This window comes from Hemibagrus wyckioides, linkage group LG17 (genome assembly GCF_019097595.1).
Source record: "Hemibagrus wyckioides isolate EC202008001 linkage group LG17, SWU_Hwy_1.0, whole genome shotgun sequence".
NCBI lineage: Eukaryota > Metazoa > Chordata > Actinopteri > Siluriformes > Bagridae > Hemibagrus > Hemibagrus wyckioides.
The window spans coordinates 6,116,973-6,138,366 of NC_080726.1; the positions used below are offsets into that span (position 1 = coordinate 6,116,973).

The window sequence follows — 21,394 nt, forward strand, 5'->3', positions numbered from 1 at the left end:
AACGTCCCTGACAACCTCTGCAGTCTCACTGAGTCACTTGTTAGCATCTTAAAAGCTTAAAAAACCACGAGTGGTGTATTACTGATGTACAGTTTTTTATGCTGCAGAATAAAACATGAAAATAATATTATTAAATATTAACCACAGACCTCATTTCAGGTTACAATGCAGATTACACACAGTAAAAATAAAATAAAATAAAATAATAATACTAAAAAAACGTGTGTAAAAACTTTTAATACTATAATACTTAATAGTGAGATAATACTTCTCAATTTCTAGTATTATTTCCAAACATCTGTAACATTAGAAGATGAGTAAAACTGCTAGACACTGGATATTTAGTTCCATTAGGTAGTATTAAAAATATGAAACAGTGACCCACTTTTCTGAGGTCACAAACTTTCCTTCTCTGCCTTTGCTTGGTTGATGTTCTGATGAAAAGGAAATCATTTAAAACTCGTTAAAAACACAAACAGTGTGATTGAACTCAGACGCTTCACATTGTTATGGTTGTAAACCTCTACACATACACATAACTTTCAGTCTTTATATGAGTTTCAGATTTTTCAGATGGGATACATATAAAAATCATAATCATTCGCATGTAAACACAGCCATTGAGAAACACCACTGATATTTAGTTATGCATTAGGGCTAAGCTGTTCAAGCCAGAATTACTATATAAGGCTAAATCCATCAAACAACATGATGAACATGATTGAGATACAATAAGCTCTTATAATCAAACAGACTAAATAGCCACCTTTATAAAACTGTGATGCTGGAGGGCTTTTAATAAAGTCAAGTCAGCTTTGGAGCAGAACTCACATCATGTATTACCCACTTCATCCGCCTTCAGGTCAATCAGTATAAGAACTGATGAGCGAAGAGCCCCTGTATTTTGGAAAATCCAAACAAAATCATGCAAATCCAAGGAAGGTTTCTTTGATTCCATCGAAAGATGACAATCTCTAACTCTTTGAACTGCACCATAAAGCACTGGCATCCTGGAGATTCTCTCTCAGTCTTAGAAAGAACACCTTAACTATGAAGAATGGGCCATTTGGAAAAACAAAACCTAATTTTGAACCTGCTTCAGAGAATGTTCTCCCCAGAGCCAGTTCCCTCTGCAGATGATATAGCATGACAGATCTGGAGCAGAGATCAGACTCTTATATCAGAGTTGCGTAATGACTGTATTAGACACCTTTTTGTCTACACTTTCTAACACTCGACATCTTGACTTGACTCATAGCAGGAAACAGATGTCCTCGATGGCCTGTTTTTTTTTTCTTTCAGATCGTCGTCAATCTCCTAACACTCTTATATCGTGATAATCTGTGCTACCGCTCTACAGAAAGATCTTTTTATAGTACTGAAAATTCATTGAACAGAACAAAGGCATTGTCATTTAGTACCTTCCTGGGCAATCCATCTAAAAGTGTTCCAGGCTGAGTGAATAACTTTTTAATAGAGGAAAAGTTAAAGCGGCTAGGCAAACAGCTAGTAAAAAAGAATAAGAGGTCGAGTTGTAGGTCGCTGTCTTTCCATTCAAAGGTCCATAAGGTCTTTCCTCCTTCCTCGAGATGGACAGTTTAATATCTCTCGTATTTATAAACCGTAAGGAAATAGTGTGATGGATGGTGTCACTGCTTTGGAGGGATTCACTAAACGTCTCCGATCTTTTTCCTCGATATGAGTTACGCATGAGCCGTATAAAGAAGGTTCTCGTCCATCATAAATCTCGTCTTCCTCCCGCATTCCTGCAGGTGATGATTCGAATCCCGCAGGTGCTTTTTGTGTTGATCTGGAGCGAAATATATGGCGGTTATTGCTGCACAACTTTCCACTTTCACACATAGCATATTTATTGAAGTTCTAACGAAGAGCCCCACCAGACAAATATTTACTGTGATTTATAATACGACTCGAAACGTGTTATGAAAGAAAGCACATTCTTGTTCATTAAAATGCATCTGAGACTGGCAGAAAGGACTGTCCCGCTGATCTACGAGCTGCAAGACGTCTTAAAAAAGACTTAAAAATTCCAGAAAGATGGTGCTTATGCCAAAGATGGTGGCTGTTTACAGCTTTGAGAAATTATAGAAGTGAAGGATCTACCAAATGTACGCTCTCTGGGGGTGTGAGTGAATAAGCTGCTGAAAGTATTTAGCCAAAACACTTTAAAGCAAATTGAATTTCCATTCTCCTACCAGTCAGACCGGACAGTTTTAATGCAGCATGCTATGATGGTACAAGAAAGACAGGATGTGAGAAAAAACAGACTTTCACTTGTAGAAAAAGAGCTGATAATTCAGTCTGGTGTTGTTTGGTGGAGGAACTTATGACTGCAGGTTCACACAGAATTCCTTTCAAAACATGGATCTATACAATGGTTTGCGAAAAGGTGAGCACTAGGTTCATCACTGGGAGATTTTAGTATTTTCCTTAGTTAAAAACACTTACTACTGCACAGAACAGAGGTTTTTGGGTTTACATGGCATCATAAAGGATGACCTGAATGAGAGATGTGCGAAGTTTGCAATATTTTCAGTGCAAGCACTCAGACCATGAAGGCGAAATATATACAGTTCTCCAGTCCTGTCAATGTCTGGTTTTATATTTTAGCTCCTTCTTTAACCATAAAAACCTTTTCCCTGCAATCAAGAAACTTGGAACAGGAAGTAACTTGATGAGTCGAAGCAATCACCGTGATGAGTCGTTAGCTTTCCCACCTGATACAGACCACATACCAGTTGAACCCCAGAACCCGGTTTTCAAAAGGACCAGGCACCAAAATCTGGACGTGTGAAAGTACCAATAATCAATCAGATCAGAAACGTTTCTGTCTTACATTCCCCTCGCTTTCTCCACACCTTCTGGGTGTTCTGCTTGAAGCACATATCTGTCTTTGACCTAGCATCAACAAACTCAGTGTGTGTTTTAACCAAGTATGCATCCACACACTTCATTTGTTCGGGTTCATATACAGTCATATATTTCAAATGAAATGCAGTCAGACCCAATTACACTCAGCCACCTTAATGTGCCCCATTAGCCTTTCGATTTTGTTCCAAACAAATCGATTCAAAAACATAAAATGGGATAATCTGACCGCAGCCAGTGGCTATGGACCTAACTTCTGTTCCTCAGCACTGTCAGCACTGTGGAATATTCCACCTCGCTCGTTATTGCGACTGGCAGAGTCTAATCGGAGGGCTGAAACTGCTGGCAGGCTGCGGGGATGCTTTCTTAAAAGACCTCTGGCTGTTGAGAGAGTTCTCTTGGCGGTTATAACGCTTAGGCCAAAAGACATGGAAGCGGTCGAGAACTATTACAAATAGCATTTTCATGAAAGTATGACAAGGGGTTATTTGATTTCTAGATAGGCAAAACATATCTGATTTTTATTGCTTAGTGCCACGTATTATGACTACTCTTGTTAGGTTTGTGCAGTTAGAGTTAAATATGCTAATGTTTTAGCCAGTATAAGCATACTCCTTTGATTTATTGTTCTTTAAACACAAGACATTACTTGAGCTTAGCCATTAGTACTGAGATCTAACCAAATCCTCACAGCAACGTCGCTCTAGTTTGTTTTTTTAAGCCGGCCTTAAGCTTGGTTCAGACACCCGCGCAATCCCTAGTTGCTTTATTATGAAGTCGCCAGGAGGTGTTCTTACTACTGGTTGCCATAGTAATAACGGTTATTAATGAGCACCACATCTAGCATTCCACTTAACAACAAATCAGTTGTCTAGCCTATTTTGAAGGGAGATTTGGCTTTTGTGGATAAAATTCAACAGCGTATATGTATATAAATATATATGTATATATACATATATATACATATACATATATATATATATATATATATATATATATATATATATATATATATATATATATATATACACACACGAAGCAGCATACTAAGTCACCCCATATTTGCATAAACTTTTTTTCTCAACTTTTTATCCCATTGACGTTTTGGACACACCAGTGGTCACTTGTGGTTCATGTAAAACTAGCTTAAGGCGGCAAACCAATCATTCTGAGCAAATTTGTAGTTAGCAATTTTACAAACATTTTAATTGTTTTATACAGAGATGTTAAAAGACAATGAGATGCAAAGTTAACGAAGCAACAAAATAGAATGAATGCTAACTCCATAGCACCACCACACTTAACAGATGCATTACGTATTTATAAGAGAATGTAACTGGATCATGCTAATGCAGCGTGCTAAATAAATGCAGTACTCTGTAGACACTTACACCAAACACCACAAAATCCAGACAACAACTTTACCAGAGGGACGAAGGGATTGTGCAAAGTGGGGGGGGGGAGGAAGCCAGGCAAGAAAGATAAGTGGTTTGAGTGTGTGAGAAACGAAAAGGAAAAAAGACCCACAGAAAAACAGAACAAAGAGACAACACAGAGACAGCAGACAGAACGAGAGCAGAGGGACTCATCCTCAGCCAGCTCCAGCTGCCCCCTCTGGAGACAACGCTCATGTTTTCTTTCCCTCTTACCCTCTCATCTCTCACCAAGCTTACACCCTCTCACAGACTCTCGGCAGCGAGTTGCCGAAACTCTGCTCACCTGCAACAGACAGTCTGGTGTGTAGACTACAGCTTCTGATGAAAACCCAGCAGTCTGAACACACGCTAAACACATTCCCACCCAAACTCATCCTCATCCCATCCTGAGCCAAATCTACACAGCTTCGGAAGCCCCAGCAGAGCCTTTCTCCTCGTAGACAGCTCGGTCTGAAGCACAGAAACGCAACTGTTTGCTCCTCTCAATGACACTGATTGTACACTTGCAGGCTTCAAAATGTTCACGCTAGCAATGGGTGCAAGGCAGAGCCAGAGCAATGACCGGAGCTGTGCAGCATTTGCAGTCATGTGTCTCGCTGTAAACATTAATTGTTTGCTTAATCTCCGGCTTTTGCCATTTGATAAGTTACTGCAGACAGCATGTTAAATAGACCAAAGCAAAACAATTAGCTTTCAGGAAATATTTGTGCTTTCATGCAAAAAAAAAAAGACAAAACAAATATCTGCTTTTCTGATGATGCCTGAGAGTTCTAGTGCTTAAAGGAAGGGTTCAGTGCAAAATCCAATTTACGCAATTTTCCTCTTACCCCAGCCAAAACACACTTGGTCTCTGAAATTTGCCTCTTTTTTTGCTACAATGCTACTGAAACCCAGTTAGTGGAACTCAAGCTCACTTACAATGGCCAAATCTTTATATAACCTATTCATTTATTCATCTTCTGTAATCATTTCATCCTGTCAGGGCAGCGGTGAATCTCTCCCTGGATGGGATGCCAGTCAATGTCAAGGAACCAAATACCTTCATATATCCAAACAACCCAAGGGTATGTTTTTGCTAACAGACATGTGGAGAACCTGACCTGGAGACTAACCTGGGTTCAGTATCTACCCTGGTGACCCTTTGAAGTAATGACCCTTTCCTGCTGCACCACTCTTCATGCAGTTGCTTCAAAGGACATTGGGAAAGCTAGTGTCAGGGACTGGACATAGACTTGAGTCAAAAATTTGCTGACTTTTAACTCGATCGGACTTAATTGAAAAAGATTTGCGACTTCAATTGGACTCCCAATGACTTGGAAAGACATTATACATTTTCAATGGCAGTAGTAAAAACTGGTACATTATAAAGTGTGCTGTGAATCCCAACAAACATTTCCAAGGTCAGCATTAAGCCACACTGACAGCCAATCAACTTGTACCAGACAGCAACAAAGTAAAAGAACTGCTGACTAAGTCCCTAAGTTGAAAGCAGCCTTCGCCTACAAGGACTGTGTTGTTTGCAACAACAAATAAAGGGCTGCAACTGCTTCAAATTTTGTTTGCCATTTAAAGTTGCATAAAACAATTCCCAAGGCAAAGCCAAGGAGAACTGAGGTAGACAGGAACTTTTAGCAAAAGGAGTCTACATCTCATGTGAAACTGAAGTTAAATATTCAGGTTTCATCTTTCAAATATCCATATATTTGCATTAAGTTATAAAGTTTCTCTAAAAAATGCTGAACACCAATTTTTAAAAGCATGCATAATAAATTTAGATTTGTTAAAGAGCATCTTAGCTTGATTAGGTCTTGCCTGGTGACTTGAATGCCAAGACTTGGATTATAGTTAGAGGATATACAATTTTGTCCTCTGGTAGAAAAAAACACTATTGCAAGCCACATAAGGTAGAACTTTCATTACGTGGACTAGTCACGTGTTGATGGAGTTCAAGGTTCTAGGCTGTAGTCCAATCCACACAATGCATACTAAGAACACACAAATGGTAGAGTAATACTAGTTAGTAAAATTCAATTCATTTCAGTTTTATTTGTATAGTGCTCGTAATAATGGACAAAGCAGCTTTACACATATATAAACTCTGGTAAATATATCCCTAATGAGCACCAAATCATTATTTCTGAATTCATTTAGTTTTGAAGTCTATTTTGTTGTTTGGGATGCAGCTCAAATATTTTCAACTCATAATTTCTCAGTGTCAGAGATGTGTTATGAGAATAAAACAACTTTATTGTGCACATCAACATGACTTTCACAGTCACTGAGTGCCAGATGAAAGAAAAAACACTTCAACAAGAACTTTTAGCTTGCCATCAGGCAATGAGCCCTTCTTGCCCAGAGGCAACATCTCAAATTGTCCAAAATGGCTGCATATGAAAGAAACATAATAAAGGCATCCAGTATGGCCACAACTGCTAGAGGCAGTACTTTAAATGATGCCAATCAGAACAAGCATTCATTCATTCATTCATTATCAGTAGCTGCTCAGTCAGGGTTACGGTTGATACAAAGTGGGAATGCACACTGAAAGGGACAGCAGTCCATCAGAGAGCACTGTTGTGTACACACACACCCACACACACACACACACACACATTTATGCACACCTAGGGGCAGTTCAGAGTAACCAATCCACCTACCAGAGTGTATTGAGGATGTGGAAGGAAACCAGACTCCCCAGAGGACACGGGGAGAACTTGCAAAACCTTGCATAAACAGTAACCTGAGCTCACTATCGAACCACAGACCACTGGAGCTGTTAGGCGTTACCCACCACACCACCACCACCACCCCCATCAGAACAAGCAGCTTTCAGGAAATATGGTTTATACTAGCCTTTATAGCCTCTGTGTTAATGACTGTTCATTAACCAGCACGGAGATGTAAGCTATGGAAAGTCACCCATATTGAGTCACATGTCAGGGTTGTCATAATTGTTATAGAGTTCAACTGAAAGGCATACCATTACAGTTTTGTTTAAAAAAAATCCAAAACCAGGCTTCTTACTTAAGGTTCATATTACCATCCATTCATCCATTTTCTATACCCACTTTATTCCTAATTAGGGTCACAGGGATCTGCTGGAGCCTATCCCAGCACACATTGGGTGAAAGGCAGGGGTACACCCTGGACAGGTCGCCAGTCCATCACAGGGCCACATATGGACAGACAACCACACAGACAACCACACTCCTATGGGCAATTTAGAATTGCCAATCAACCTAATGTACATGTTTTTGGACTGTGGGAGGAAACAGGAGTAAACCCACGCAGGCATGGGGAGAACATGCAAACTCCACATAGAAAGGCCCCTGCTTGTTCGAACCCGGGATTCGAACACAGGACCTTTTTGCTTTGAGGCCACCATGCTGCCCTTCATATTACCATTGATGAAGAAAATTGTCCATTGCAACCTTTCAGAAATGTCCCAAATCAGGTTTGTTTGAACTCCAAGGTTCCAGGGTAGAAGAACCCTGTACCCATGTTAATTTCCTTCTGTTTCTCTGGAATCCCCCAGTCTCCCAAAAGCATGGCAGTGGGAGGAGTGGAAACTGTAATTTGCCCCAGGGTGTGAAAATGTGGGTACATGGTATCCTGTAATGGATCTGTTTCCCATTCCGGTTGTATTCTTGCCTTGCATCTAATGTTCCTGGAATGATGCGTGGGTAGAAAGAACTATTTATTAAACCTATACCACAGTCATTTATACAAAACTACTTACTTGTATTATTCTCTTTATGTATTATTATCTTTAGCTTGGTTCTGGTCAGTTGTTGGGTTCTTACACTTACTTGAACCCTTAAGAATTCTTCAATTTGTCTTCAATGATTTAATATAGAAATTTTCCCTATTATACAGGGTTCCAAGTAAAACCTCTGTCGAAAGTTAAAAATTTGTACCTATCCAAAGAACCCTTGAGGAACCCTTGGAGAATCGTTTCTTTCTGTAAGATTGTATGCTTGGATTGCATTCTGCCTTAACTGCACATAACTTTGGATAAAAGTTATCTGCCAAAATGAAAAAAATGTAGATGTAATAAACGCAAATAGGAGATGATGGCTGCTCTTAAAAGTTCCTGAGACAAAACCACTGACTATACATAAGTCTTTCCTCTCCCTCTTCCCATTGTGTTGTCTAACTACTCTAGAGTGTCCTAAATATGTCAGTACTGAGTACTGTACCAGCTAGTGTATTCAGTCACACTTCGGTAATTCAGTATTAAGGCTGCCAGAAGCTTCAGAATGAAACTATTGAGATGAACAACCAGTAGTGATTTCAAGCCTACAGGCTCTGACCTGGACATTCCCAAATGTCCATATGTGGGTCCACTTTTAGGCCAACTTCAATGCCACCACTTGGCCTCAGCATAAGTGCCTGAGGAAGCATTATATTTGCTAACACATTAAGCAGCACATCTCATTTCCTGCAATTTGCCTGCTCTATGTAAATAGTGTGCTGTAACCACAGAGCTGGGGGAAACGTGAAGGCATGGCAGTTAGCGGGAAGAAAAAAAAAATCATGAAGAGAACCTAGAACCATCTTGCCTCAAAAAGCAATAAGAGATCATGGGGGCAGAAGACAGCAGTCTGCCACCGATGTAGCTATACATTTTCTGTTTTTCAGCACTTATAATTGGTAAGAGCTGGTGGTCACCTAGATTACATGGTTTATGTAAAAAAGCACTAACCTAAAGTAGTAATTTTAGCTATTTCAGAAAGCTCTTAATATTAACCGGGGCATCGTTTTCAAAAGTGAAGACTCTATGGAGCCATTTGTTTGGATAGTTATGTTCTTTTGTTTCTGAGCAAATCCTCTGCATATCCCTGCAGCTGCCCTTAATTATTGCATTTTATTCATTTTCTATTTCTTTAGCAACATGGGCTATTTGCAATTCATCATGTCTCCAGTAGGCTTTGTAATCATACAATTTATAATGTTCCAACTTCAATTTTGGTCCAAGTGGGATTGTTGATCCAGATATACAGCAATAAAAATTGTCCATGTATCTGATATCTGTTTTTAGACCAAAGAAACGTCTTTCCCTCAACAGACCCATAAAACTGGAAACCGATGTAACCAACTGGAAATCAAAGCTACAACTTTGTTAGGTAGAACCTTATAATTCAAAGGTCTCATTTGCATCCAGAAGCAGAAAAAGCCAATGTTCAGCTTTCTGGGCAAACTTTTTTTGAACTCTCCACTTCCTATCCCAGAAGAATTCATCATAAACTGCTTCCAAGCTGAATTTTTTTTAAAGCCGCTGCAAAAAGTGGTGAGAATGCAGACATTTGTCACTATGGAAAATTGCCTGGCATTAAACGCAAAAAAATAAAAGAAGCTGGCCTTTTATGACCAAGTCATTTCATATCAATAAAATAGCAGTTTGATCACAAGGAAAAAATTGCATTTGATGCAAATACTGAACGAAGAAAGGAATAGACATCTGACCATGAGCAAACAGCCATATGGTAGTGTGTTTGCTGCCTAATGAGGCATACAGACTTCCACTGTATTCCTGACCTGGCAGCCGGTCCACAGGGAAGCCTGCTGAGGTCTTCCGCTATCTGATAATATAGCTGAGACTTCAACATAAACCTGGCATTAGGAGAAACTATCAGCATCCAGCAAAGAGTTTTATGACATTACGGATCTGTATGATTCAACTCATATTAAAAATAATAAATGGCTAAACTTTGAAATGTGAGAAAGGTTATGGTCCTAGCGGAGTATAGCGGTTGCAGCTTTCTTTACAACTTTGTTGGTATGATATCCAAGAATATTGCTCTTGCTCTTTTCTACATATTTGCACAAGACTAGGTTATGAGAAGAAAAAAATTTGTATTTTCATATACATTTTTCACAGCTCATCAAAACCACAAAATAAAATGCCTCGTTCAAAACACACAGAACTCAAATGACCTTTAATTTACAGTTTCGGAAAAGATATTCCCATGTCTGCGGGATCGTTTGCTAGCTTGAGAGAGAATGTGGGCTTATAAAGGTTTTAGGCTCAAAAGAAATTCCACTTTTGCAAAATGCCTCTCGAAGAGAATGTTGCTTTGGAGTTTGAGGAAACACAATCTAGAAAGTTATATTTTATAGCCCAACACTCTTCTGAATGGTCATTACAGCATTTCAAAACTTATTTTTTAGCTTCACACCAGAGTAAATCGTTACCACACAGGCCACACACTGAAACAAAAGGATTTTTCCTACGATCAAAAGCTGCGTAATGGATTTTTCGGGGCTCTAGGACACAACACTAACACATTTTGGCTTTGAAAACTGATATACAGAAAAACACAAGAGTATAACATTAAAACAAATGCCTTAAAGGCGTTACAAGTATATTTTATTACCGGCTTTTTTTTTTGTTTGTTTACCTCCTCCGTTCACACAGGCTTTCACAAGTTTCTCTTTCTTCGCTTAACCCTCTCACATTCTAGCTGCTTTAGCATCGCTTTAGTGCCTTCAAACACGTCACCTGAACAATGTACTCTAAATTGTCCTGAACAAGGATACCCCATTGGCAATAAGATGTAATAAGATGATTCATAGATGTATGATATTTTCCCAGCAAAGAAAACATTTTGAAGCCCAATCACTGGGGCTTTCAAAGACAAAAGAAATATATGTTATATTAGTGATTTCTTTTCAAGGACTCTACAAACATAGAGATCCCTGCACCACAGGGTTATCAAGGCAGACAGGAAGCATCTCCAAGGCTACTTGGAAATCTGAAAGTTTCCTCTCTCTCCCTAATGACCATACCAATACTGTGATATTTCACTTCAGCCTACAAACATCTAGTATCTTCTCAGGTAGCACTGGAGCCCTGGAAATGATAAGTGCTGTCTGAAAAAAAAAAAAACATAGCACTACAGATAGCTACACATTTGTTCTCACGCTATCTTAATGATTTATGAAGTGTGATCAGATAACAGCTCAGGAGAGCCAAAGATAAAGGATGAGGCCCTGTCAAATCCTGGTCACTTCCATCTCTGGGCAGGAGCTTGTCACCATTCATTTCCCCACTTCAGCTGTCTGGGGTTTCGGCTCATTTTTCAGTGGAGCCACCATAATCTACAATCAGCCATGCACACAGTGAGGCAATTTTTACCTCCCTCCCACCCTTCACCCTAACTTTATTCCACCAGCACATCTAAGATGAAGCCTACCGTGTGGGAACTGTTATCAAGATTCCATCAAAGTACCAGACACAGAAAAGTGTAAATGGTGAGTGTCTTGAGCATAAAGCAAACTTAAGGGTCTAAGGAAATAAAGTGTACCGCTAACAAGCCCATGCTAACAGGCAATTGTGTAGGGTACTCAATCAATCTGAATGGGACAAAGGCCCTTCTTGGCTCTTTGTGAGGCAGAAACCTGCAGAGCAACCACACTCCATCTCGTTCATGGTCTTCTTTATTCAATTCATTAAGAAAAGGCAGTCTTGACTAAATGCACCAATTATGCAGCTGCTTCACATGGTCAGAATGAAAAACTCTCATCACCCCAAATAGTGGACACGGCCAAGTCCAAGTGTTCTAGCACAAGATACGCTTAGGGCTCGGTCTACATCTGTTACAGTTATTTACCAAATAGAGCTCACGCAGAGTATGGTGTTTTAATTGATCACCATTATTTAAGTGAAATTTTTTTAATATGTAGACAATGTTTTGGTGGCGCTTTACTATAGCAAATCACTACTTAAGTACCTTAAGCATGTCCGAAAAATACGGATAAGAAAATCTAAACAATCATATAATTTTTGTGATTATCTTTATTTTGGGAATAGCAAAACTATTAATTTATTAGTAGCTATACAAGTGGTTATATAAAGCTTAGACCTTTCTGAATTTTACATAATGAAACCTGAAAATGTTATAGTCTAAAAAAAATGTACATGGGTAAAATAGAATCCACAATAAAGTAAAACTGTAATACTGGCTCTAATTAAACTTCTTACACCCTGCCATTAAATGAACTCAGTCACTTAAATAAATCCTTAATCACAATACACCTATTCCAATTCCAATTGGACAAAAGACTTGTTTGGGTGAGTTTAAAGGTGGTGGGAACCTCTTCTCTGCTGCTCTGTTGAGGGGAGAAAGCACTCATCAAGAGCATTGCAGCAATGCTTGGATGTGGATTTGGCAGCGGTTTGCACCGTCTGTGTATCATCTTGCTCCCAACTGCTTTTGAGCTGTAAACCAGCTCCCATCAACTGCATCCAGTTATGGCAGAGCGTGAGAGACAGCTTGCTTTGGACCCTGGCCTTGGCAAGAATACTAAGTATGCTAACCCAAGCAACATGGTCTCGTAATAGCAAATTCATACAAATGTGTATGACTCAATTTGTCAGAAAAGTTGTGAATAGATAAGGTAAAAAAGTGGGGCGTAGTTTTTCTTGTGAGTGTTATTTGCATGCAATATACTGTATCAATTATGAGAGAAGAAGCAGAACTGTTCAAGTAGGGCCAAAACACACTGATCTGTCTAGCTTCATGTTGTAATTTCATATTTGACTCATTTTAGGTTAATAGATGCAATAAATTCCTCTGGGATGATTCTTCACACTTTTTTTCCCCCTTAAAAGCAAATTAGTAATTCATTTTAGAGAGCACTGCCCACTTTGTTCCTATCTGATGGCCCCTCTTTCAGTTAAAAATCACTTTACATTAAGCTGTTGTGTAATTTCGATTATTATTTGGCAATATCTTTACAAGGTTTTCAGTTCAATGCTACTCTACTGGTCAACCCGAAACAGAAAGGAAAAAAGAAATCTTTAGAAACACAATCAGCACAAATGAGATGAAATCACAGCAAGCCACTCAAGCCCTTTTCTCTCACTTTTTTGTGCTTCACCACATTTTTCACAGTCAGACAAAAGGCCATTTAGTCGAAATTAAGGCCCATTCATCATACAAAGCGGCTCGAGATTGGAACAAACTGTAAGTGCTGTTAAAATCTTGACTGTGTCTAATTTAGAGGCAGAGCCCGCTGCTTTTAAAATAAGCTCCACCATACCCTCTTCGGTACCCTGGAAACCTTTGTGAGGTGAAGACGAGGACAGCCAATAAAGAGCAAATCTCTTTCAGCCAGAGGACAGCAGGTAACTAATAACGCAAGGACTCCAATTTAAACACAGCTTTTCACTAAACTGTCCCAAATGTCCAAATCCCTTTCAGCTGGAACGTTTAAGTCAAGTTTCTAAAACATCTGTTTAGATTTGCAGTATTTTCAAGAATAATTATCTTAATTAAATGCAATTAAGAAACAAAATATTAAAGATAGATAGATAGATAGATAGATAGATAGATAGATAGATAGATAGATAGATAGATAGATAGATAGATCACTGCAAATGAAGGAGTAATCCTACCTCTAAGAAACATGTCCCTGCTGCAAGGTTCTCCTTAAGGGATGTGTTGTAGAACTTGCTTCCAAAAACAGGTTCATTGTCATTAATATCCTGAAGGATGACTTTGACTACTGCAGTGGAGGACAGAGGAGGTCTACCCCTGTCCACTGCCACAACGATTAAACTAGGTGTAGGGTCCGTCTCATAATCCAGCTGAGTTAGTGTAGTGATGATGCCAGTGACGGCATCGATGCTGAACCAGTCAGAATGACTCTCAAGATTCTGCAATATACTATACTGGACATCTCCATTTGGGCCCTGGTCTTTGTCTCGCGCTGTGACCTGTAGCACAAAGCTCCCTGGAAAGATCACTTCTGGGATTACCTGGGTGTATTCTTGTTGGTCAAATAAAGGTGGGTTGTCATTGACATCGGTAACCTGAATGGTAAATGAAGATTCCGCTCGCAAGGGAGGGGTTCCAGAGTCTGTGGCCATGACTCGGAGTTCATAGCGGTCCCGTTCTTCACGATCCAGGATCTGATCTACACATATGAGGTAGATGATATTATCTTTAGTTGTCAGAGCAAATTTTCCTTCTCCACCTTCCAAAGACACATTGACGTTAGAGTACTCCCCATAATCGGGGTCTGTGACGGAGATCCGTGCTACATACTGGCCAGGCTGTGCGCCTTCAGATATGCGTGGTGAGCCATCTTCACTAAGGAAGATGATGGTCATAGTGGGCTGGTTGTCATTATAGTCCCGCACATGTATGGTCACAAAGGCATTAGTGACCTCAGGTTGTGTCGCATTGTCCCTTGCCTGAACAACCAGCTCATGAACCTTCCTCATCTCATAGTCCAAGGGCTTGTTCAAAGTTATCACTCCGGTCTGGGAGTTGATAACAAAGTAACGATCAGGGTCACTCTGTCTCCTATTGATCTCATAAAGCACCAGGCCATTGTCACCCTCGTCAGCATCCGAAGCAAACACTTGCAATATGTTATTGCCTGGCTGCAGGTTTTCAGAGATCGTGGCATGATACCTGCTCTGATTAAACACTGGGGCATTGTCATTGATGTCCTGCACAGTTACATCCAGAATCATCTGGCCAGTCTTCTTAGGAGATCCACCATCAAAGGCCTCTAAGAGGAGTGTATAGGATGACCTTTTCTCCCTGTCTAAAATAGCATTGACTACCAAATCCAGATAAAGTACTTGATTGGAGCCTCTTCGGGTTTCAAGAAGAAAAGCCTGTCCCACATTTCCGTCTGTTATAATGTAACCTTGAGTTGTCAGCTGGTCCTTGTCTGCATCCAAGGCAGGATCAAGGGGAAATTTAGTACCTATGGTAGTCTGTTCTGGGATTTTGAAGGAGGCCCGTTTTCTGGGGAACACTGGAGCATGATCATTGATGTCGTTAACTAAAATGGTCACCTCCACGGTCACAGCAGTCATGGTAACCGCTATAAAATTGTATCGGTCTCGTACTTCTCTGTCCAAGACCTTTGCTGTCCTTATGATTCCCGTGCTCTCGTCGATGTCCAAGTCCGTACCGACACCTGTTCCCTCATGATCTGAGATGAAGTAAAGAGACGCTGTAACACCTGGGGGCAGGCCAGCACTAATATCTCCAACTACAGTACCTGCCGGTTGCTCTTCGTCTAGCTGGAGCTCCAGTGTACCAGGCACCATAGACGAGTGGGCTGTGAAGATTTCAAGAGCCACACAGAGAAGCACGAACAGCCTGCTATCCCATGTCCTGTGTTGATGGAATTGGTCCATTATTGTGCTTCCCTCTCTTCTGAGCACTTTCTTCATTTTAGCTGCTTTTTACCAAACCTGTAAGTACAAAAGTAAGAGGCTGTTAGCTTGAGAATCAAAGACTTGGCGTTTATCTATACAATAGAAATGATCTTTTCAGAAACAACTTGTTATTTCTTTAAAGGTTTTGGTAAGGTTGAGTCAAAAATACTTAAGAAGTATTCCATATTTGATATAGGCATATTTCCTCACAGTGGACACACATTTAGGTAAATTATTCTCACCTACGTCAACACTTTATTCTTCTCGCCAAGAGTAACAAAAACCACAGGGCCAGTGTACAAGTCCAGTAAAAAGACAACACAAGCCTATTTTATTGCTTTTACCTTCTTTTAAATTGAATAAGCATGGAACCTGTGCTACTGGCCAAGACAGCTTCATCGTGCTTGACGTGTAACAGTACCCTATAGTACATGAGAATACAGAGTTAGTGGGTGTAATGGAGACTCCGGGACCTGAGAAAATGTTGACACACTCGCACTAGCAGGGTGTGAGCCCTGATATTGGGAGTCTAAAAGACCCATAGGCAGTATTGAATACTCCCTCTGCAGCTATTCCTTTTGGTGTGTTAACTTGAAGAATGTATTTTGTACTAGCCATTTCATGCAGACCATGAATTTAACCAAAAAGTGCTGCTTGCATGGACAAACAAGTTTTTCTACATGGGTCTTGAACAGAAGTACTGACAGCTAGGTTGAGTCATTCAAGCATAACGGGCTGTTAACACAATGAAACCTTAATGGCAAAGATAATATATAGGATTATAATAAAGCCACTAATGTGAATTGGCTAAAGCAGAGGTCTACTCTCAAGTGCGCTCTTGGCAAAAAAATCTTTTGTACCGAAAATTAAAATCGTGCCTTGCAGACTTTCAACCATGTGATAATTAAGTCACTCAACATCTGAATTTCAAATAATTCCATGATCCAATATATTATTCAATGTATTATAAATATTATGTGATTCAGTATTTATACATGCTTGTTAGATCGAAAACATGGAACTTTATTTTTTTACTAAGAAAATAAGAAAGAATGATATGTTTTTCTTTTAGTTAATGAAAGGTAAAAGGTATAGAAAATAAATTACTCAGTAATGAACACACCTTCTTTAACGTATTAAACAAAATTGACTTTATTAAGAGCTGAGTCTTGCATGAAACACTCTGAAGAACCACATAAATCCAGAAGTACATTACAGGCAATGTAAAAGAACTCATTATCACTACTTTCACTATAAACTACAAGGGAAAAAATGTAAGCAGACTGTTTTAGTGTTCCGAAAACACTATAACAAGAGACAAAAAACAAGCTGCCTTACTTTTCTCTTAAAAAAAGAAAAAACGTTAAATCACTCCAGCTTACACGTCTACTTTATTAGCCAGATCAACTCTACTGGATTAAGACTGGAATTAATGTCTGTAGGAAACATGGTCTCCAGGAACAGGTTTAATGATCACGGGTACTGATGCAGAACTGCCAGCATTACAGGCACAGAGAAAACAAAATACAGAATTTTTCCCCAAACATCCGTTACTTAACAATAGAGAATGCGTTCATTCATTAATTTTCAGCAAGCGATGGTTGCAAGAAGATTCCCACAACTCAAGCTCAGGATCAAACCTGTTATCATGGAGTTGTGAGGCAACAACTCGTCTCACTGCACCATCTTTAATAATAAGCAGCTCCTCCATTTTTTTTAGCCAACAAAGAGACCACAGTCCTGCCCACTTGGTTGCTTTTGGCTCACAAGACTGAGGTTTGTGAATTCACAGGTCCAAAGGTCACCTAGATAAACTCAACCCAAAACCAAAATAACCGCTAGCAGGAACGCATCCGTCCTTTCCACTGAGTGACCTTTACCCTATAAAAAAAAAAAAAAAAAATTTCTGGACAAAAATCATAAATGCTCTAACACCTAAATGCTACATGAGCTGACGGCTCCTCTGTAGTCGCTGAACTTGCGTAATGTAAAAAAGAGTGCGTTCTTTTTTGATGGAGATGATTTAGAAAAATGCTTAAAGGTGCACATATTACAGGGTCTCATGTGAATACTTATATGTTTCGAGGTTGGTGGTAGTGCATGTGCGTGTGTGAGTGACAGATGTGTGCCGTGTGCCTGATTGTGGTGGTCTGTCTACCCAATAGCGGTGACAGTCTGTGTGTGTGTGTGTGTGTGTGTGTGTGTGCGCGCGAATGAGAGAGTGGGGATGGAGGGCTCCACGCAGTCTGGCCTGCACCCTCTCTGGCTTTGCTGCATTGTAATTGGGTTGTGCTGGAAGGCTGCCTGTGCATATGGGAATCCAATCCTCATTTAAGTCTGTCAGCGGCAGAGCGACTGAAGCACTTACACACAAGGAAATGCTCACACATACATAAGACAGTAGGAGCACACACACACACACAGACAGGCAGATGCATACACACAAAAATCAGGGAAAAGGAAAAAGCTTGAGTCATGCAGATATTACGATTCAATGTGCATAATATCAAATATCCGCTACCTCAAATGAAAGCGCTATTAGCAAAGATGAAAAGAATTGTTTTTTTCATTCAGACAGAGAGGTCATACCTCCAGTGACTGCCCCTGGAATGGAAAAGGGGGTCTCTAGAGATTTTGGCCCTCTACCTAATGGATATAGCAGACCTCTACAGTCCACACTCGTCTTGCCCTGTGTCAAATGAAGCTAGACCACTGCGGCTCTCCCGTCCAAGATAGCTTTCTTATTCTTGCATTTAATACCTAGTTAAAATATATGATATGAGGAGTCTACTGCTGGTTTGCTTCCAAAGTGCGGAGGCTGTAACACACCACACAGCCAGACTGATCAAAGTGTTTTCTTTCTTTTTTTCCCTTTTTTTTACTCCGAGGGAGTTCCCAATGCTTAAAAAAAGAAAGCTGCACATGCTGCTGCCAAGGTTTCTCAAAATATACACTTTGAAGATATTAAGAGTTTATCCTGCCAAGAGGTGTGAGTGCTTATTTGAAATGTTTTGGTCATAGCAAGAAAAAGAAATAAGAATTCAAGGAAGATTTCCTTGAAAAAAAAAAAAAAAAAAAATCACTTCAGGTTGAATAATTGAAAAAATAAAACCCGCTGAAAAATCTGTTGAAATCACACGTAATCACTTCTTCCAGAGTAAAACACCTCTTCTCTAGAGGAATTCCCTGTACTGATGGCAACAATTTGTAAATGACAAGTTAAATCGAATACCCCTTCGGTTTGTCTTTCTAGGGTAAAGATTCAATGTGGAATCCTACAGAGTGTTTTTCCCATCAGTGAAAGTTCCAGGAAGCTTAGAACCTTTAATAGAAAAAAAAGGTCACCATTAGCAAATCTGTTAAAATCACAGCTACTTGATTCTTAGACGCTGCGGTCTCTAGAGTGAGATTTTTTCCTGATTTAAATGAATCCCATCCGGGTAAAATAACAACATGAAAAAAAATATAATAAAAACAAATGAAGACCTAAAACTGCTTAAGGTTCTCTGGAGAATCTTTTAACTAATCCTTCAGATTTTTTTTTATTTTATTTTAAAATTATTTATTTATTGTGTATTTTATCAGAATTTCAAAAAAGAATGTTTGGGGAGATAAAAAAATTAAAATAATAAGATGGTTTGGACATGTCCAGAGGAGGGAGAGTGAGTATGTTGGTAGGAGAATGTTGGACATGGAGCTGCCAGGCAGGAGGCAAAGAGGAAGGCCAAAGAGGACGTATATGGATGGAATGAATGAGGATATGAAGCTAGGGTTGAGGATGCAGTAGATAGGGATAGGTGGAGAGAGATGATACGCTGTGGAGACCCCTGAAGGGAAAAGCTGAAAGAACAAGAAGAAGAAGAAGAAGAAGAAGAAGAAGAAGATGATAATGTAAAAAAAAAACACACACTCCTTTAATTTATTGTGCATTTTATCAGAATTTCCAAAAAGAATGAATCTTATAACTCCCCCCTTTTATCCCTTAAAAAAGTAAAATAATAACATAATGTAAAAAACACTCCAAAAATTTGTTATTTATTTATTTATTTATTTATTGTGCATTTTATCAGAATTTCAAGGAATCTTATTCCAAACAAATCTTTTGGGAGATAAAAAAATAAAAGATAATAACATAATGTAAAAAAAAAAAAACACTCCAATTTTTTTTATTTATTGTGCATTTTATCAGAATTTCAAAAAAAAGAAAAGAATGAATCTTAGACACCAATAAATAAATAAATAAATAAATAAATTTTGGGAGATAAAAAATAAAATAATGTAAGAAACACTCCAAAAATCAAAGCCTGTATTACCTCAGTATAATAGAAAAGCAGTTATTACAACGCATACACTGACTTCAGCTTCAAGGCAAACAGCCCCAGGATGTTGGCTTTATAACGTCGTTTCAAGTTATATGTTCATGGTGTTACAACAAAAATCTGGAGGATTAATCGGGACAAGGTTTTCATCCTTCCTTCCTAGCTCCACCTTTAGGTCACATGGTTGACCCTGAAGCTAAGATGACAAAGCGCACGTGGTGTGTAATTATAGAAAATGGCCCAGTTGAAGGAAAAAGAAAACATTCACTTTGTAAATGCCCCAATATCTGCAGTGATGGGGTCTGACAGTACTAAAGTGAAAACAGGCCTAGCTTATTTGCTTAAAAAGCATGCCCCAATAACATGTAATGGTCATTTTAAATTCCCACTGACCCTTAAAAAGCTCAGGGGGATTTTTAGCTCTTCTGTAATGGTGTTTAAAGCACACATGAACTCTTACATCTCTGTTACTATCTCTCCCGATGCATTCAGCCAGTAGTTCTGTTTCACAGTACCGGTCCAAATAGCTGACAGAGGAGGGAAAAAAATGAATCTAAACAAAGCCAAACAAAGAACACTGTCAAACACTGTAACTCTTCTGCCAAAGTGAAAACAACCACAGCTGGCCTGAGCAACTGCGTTGTGTCTCGAGCGTCCAGGATGTCATCTTCCCACCGGTGGATGTTCAGCATCGCCTCACAAACACCTCCACTATCAACACTGGACATTCTGTTTAAAAGCCTGAGTGCAGAGCCAAATAAAATCTACTTAAAAGTTTACATTTCTCTAAGGTTCATTTATTCAAAAGGGTAGATGAGGAAAAGGCAATTTATTTGCCAAAGTAGCCGATGTTATAACCGGGCTATGAATAGGGTTCTATATAGAGTTCTACCACACTGTTTGCATAAGGTTTGTGTTTTATGGCTAATATTGTTTTATTTACATTATATTTAGCTTTTTGTGTAACCACATTTAACTTCAATACATCCATCTATTCTCTCTACTGATTATACTACACAGGGTCACAGTGAGTCTCTCTCTCCCAGGGGAAACAAGGGGCACAAAGCAGGGGACATCCTGGACACGGTGCCAACCATCACACACACACACACACACACACACACACACTCGCACACACTCATACTCACACACACTCATACTCACACACTCACAGACACATTCATACTCATATACACAAACACTCACACATTCACACACACACAAACACAACTTGCATACACACACATACTCACACACACACTCATACACACAAACACACTCACACACAAACCGAAAGGAAACCAAACATGTAAACTCTGCCACACTCAGGACAGAGGCAGTAATAAACCCCAAACATTTCATTATTTATATTGAAGTTTATTTACATTTATGGAAGGAGTCTCCAGTGTCAGCCCCAGTGTTATACGCAATATCAACACTGCTGCTCATATTCAATACAACAGCATGACTATGAGTGAGAAATAGCTTTTGTACAACACGTCTATAAACAAGACATCCAGTAACTGACGTGTCAGACACAACACGGGTAAATATTGTGCTTATTT

The 21,394-nt window shown here is 39.3% G+C and overlaps 1 protein-coding gene across 1 annotated transcript in view; it reads right to left on the reverse strand.

Moving 5' to 3' along the window:
- dchs1a (dachsous cadherin-related 1a) overlaps nucleotides 1–21,394 on the reverse strand; it is a 120,169-nt gene that overhangs the window by 92,073 nt on the left and 6,702 nt on the right. The window contains exon 2 of the mRNA XM_058413785.1: nucleotides 13,726–15,546. Within this exon, the coding sequence (XP_058269768.1) occupies nucleotides 13,726–15,525 (1,800 nt within the window). The 5' untranslated portion in view covers nucleotides 15,526–15,546. The remainder of the gene's footprint in view (nucleotides 1–13,725; nucleotides 15,547–21,394) is intronic.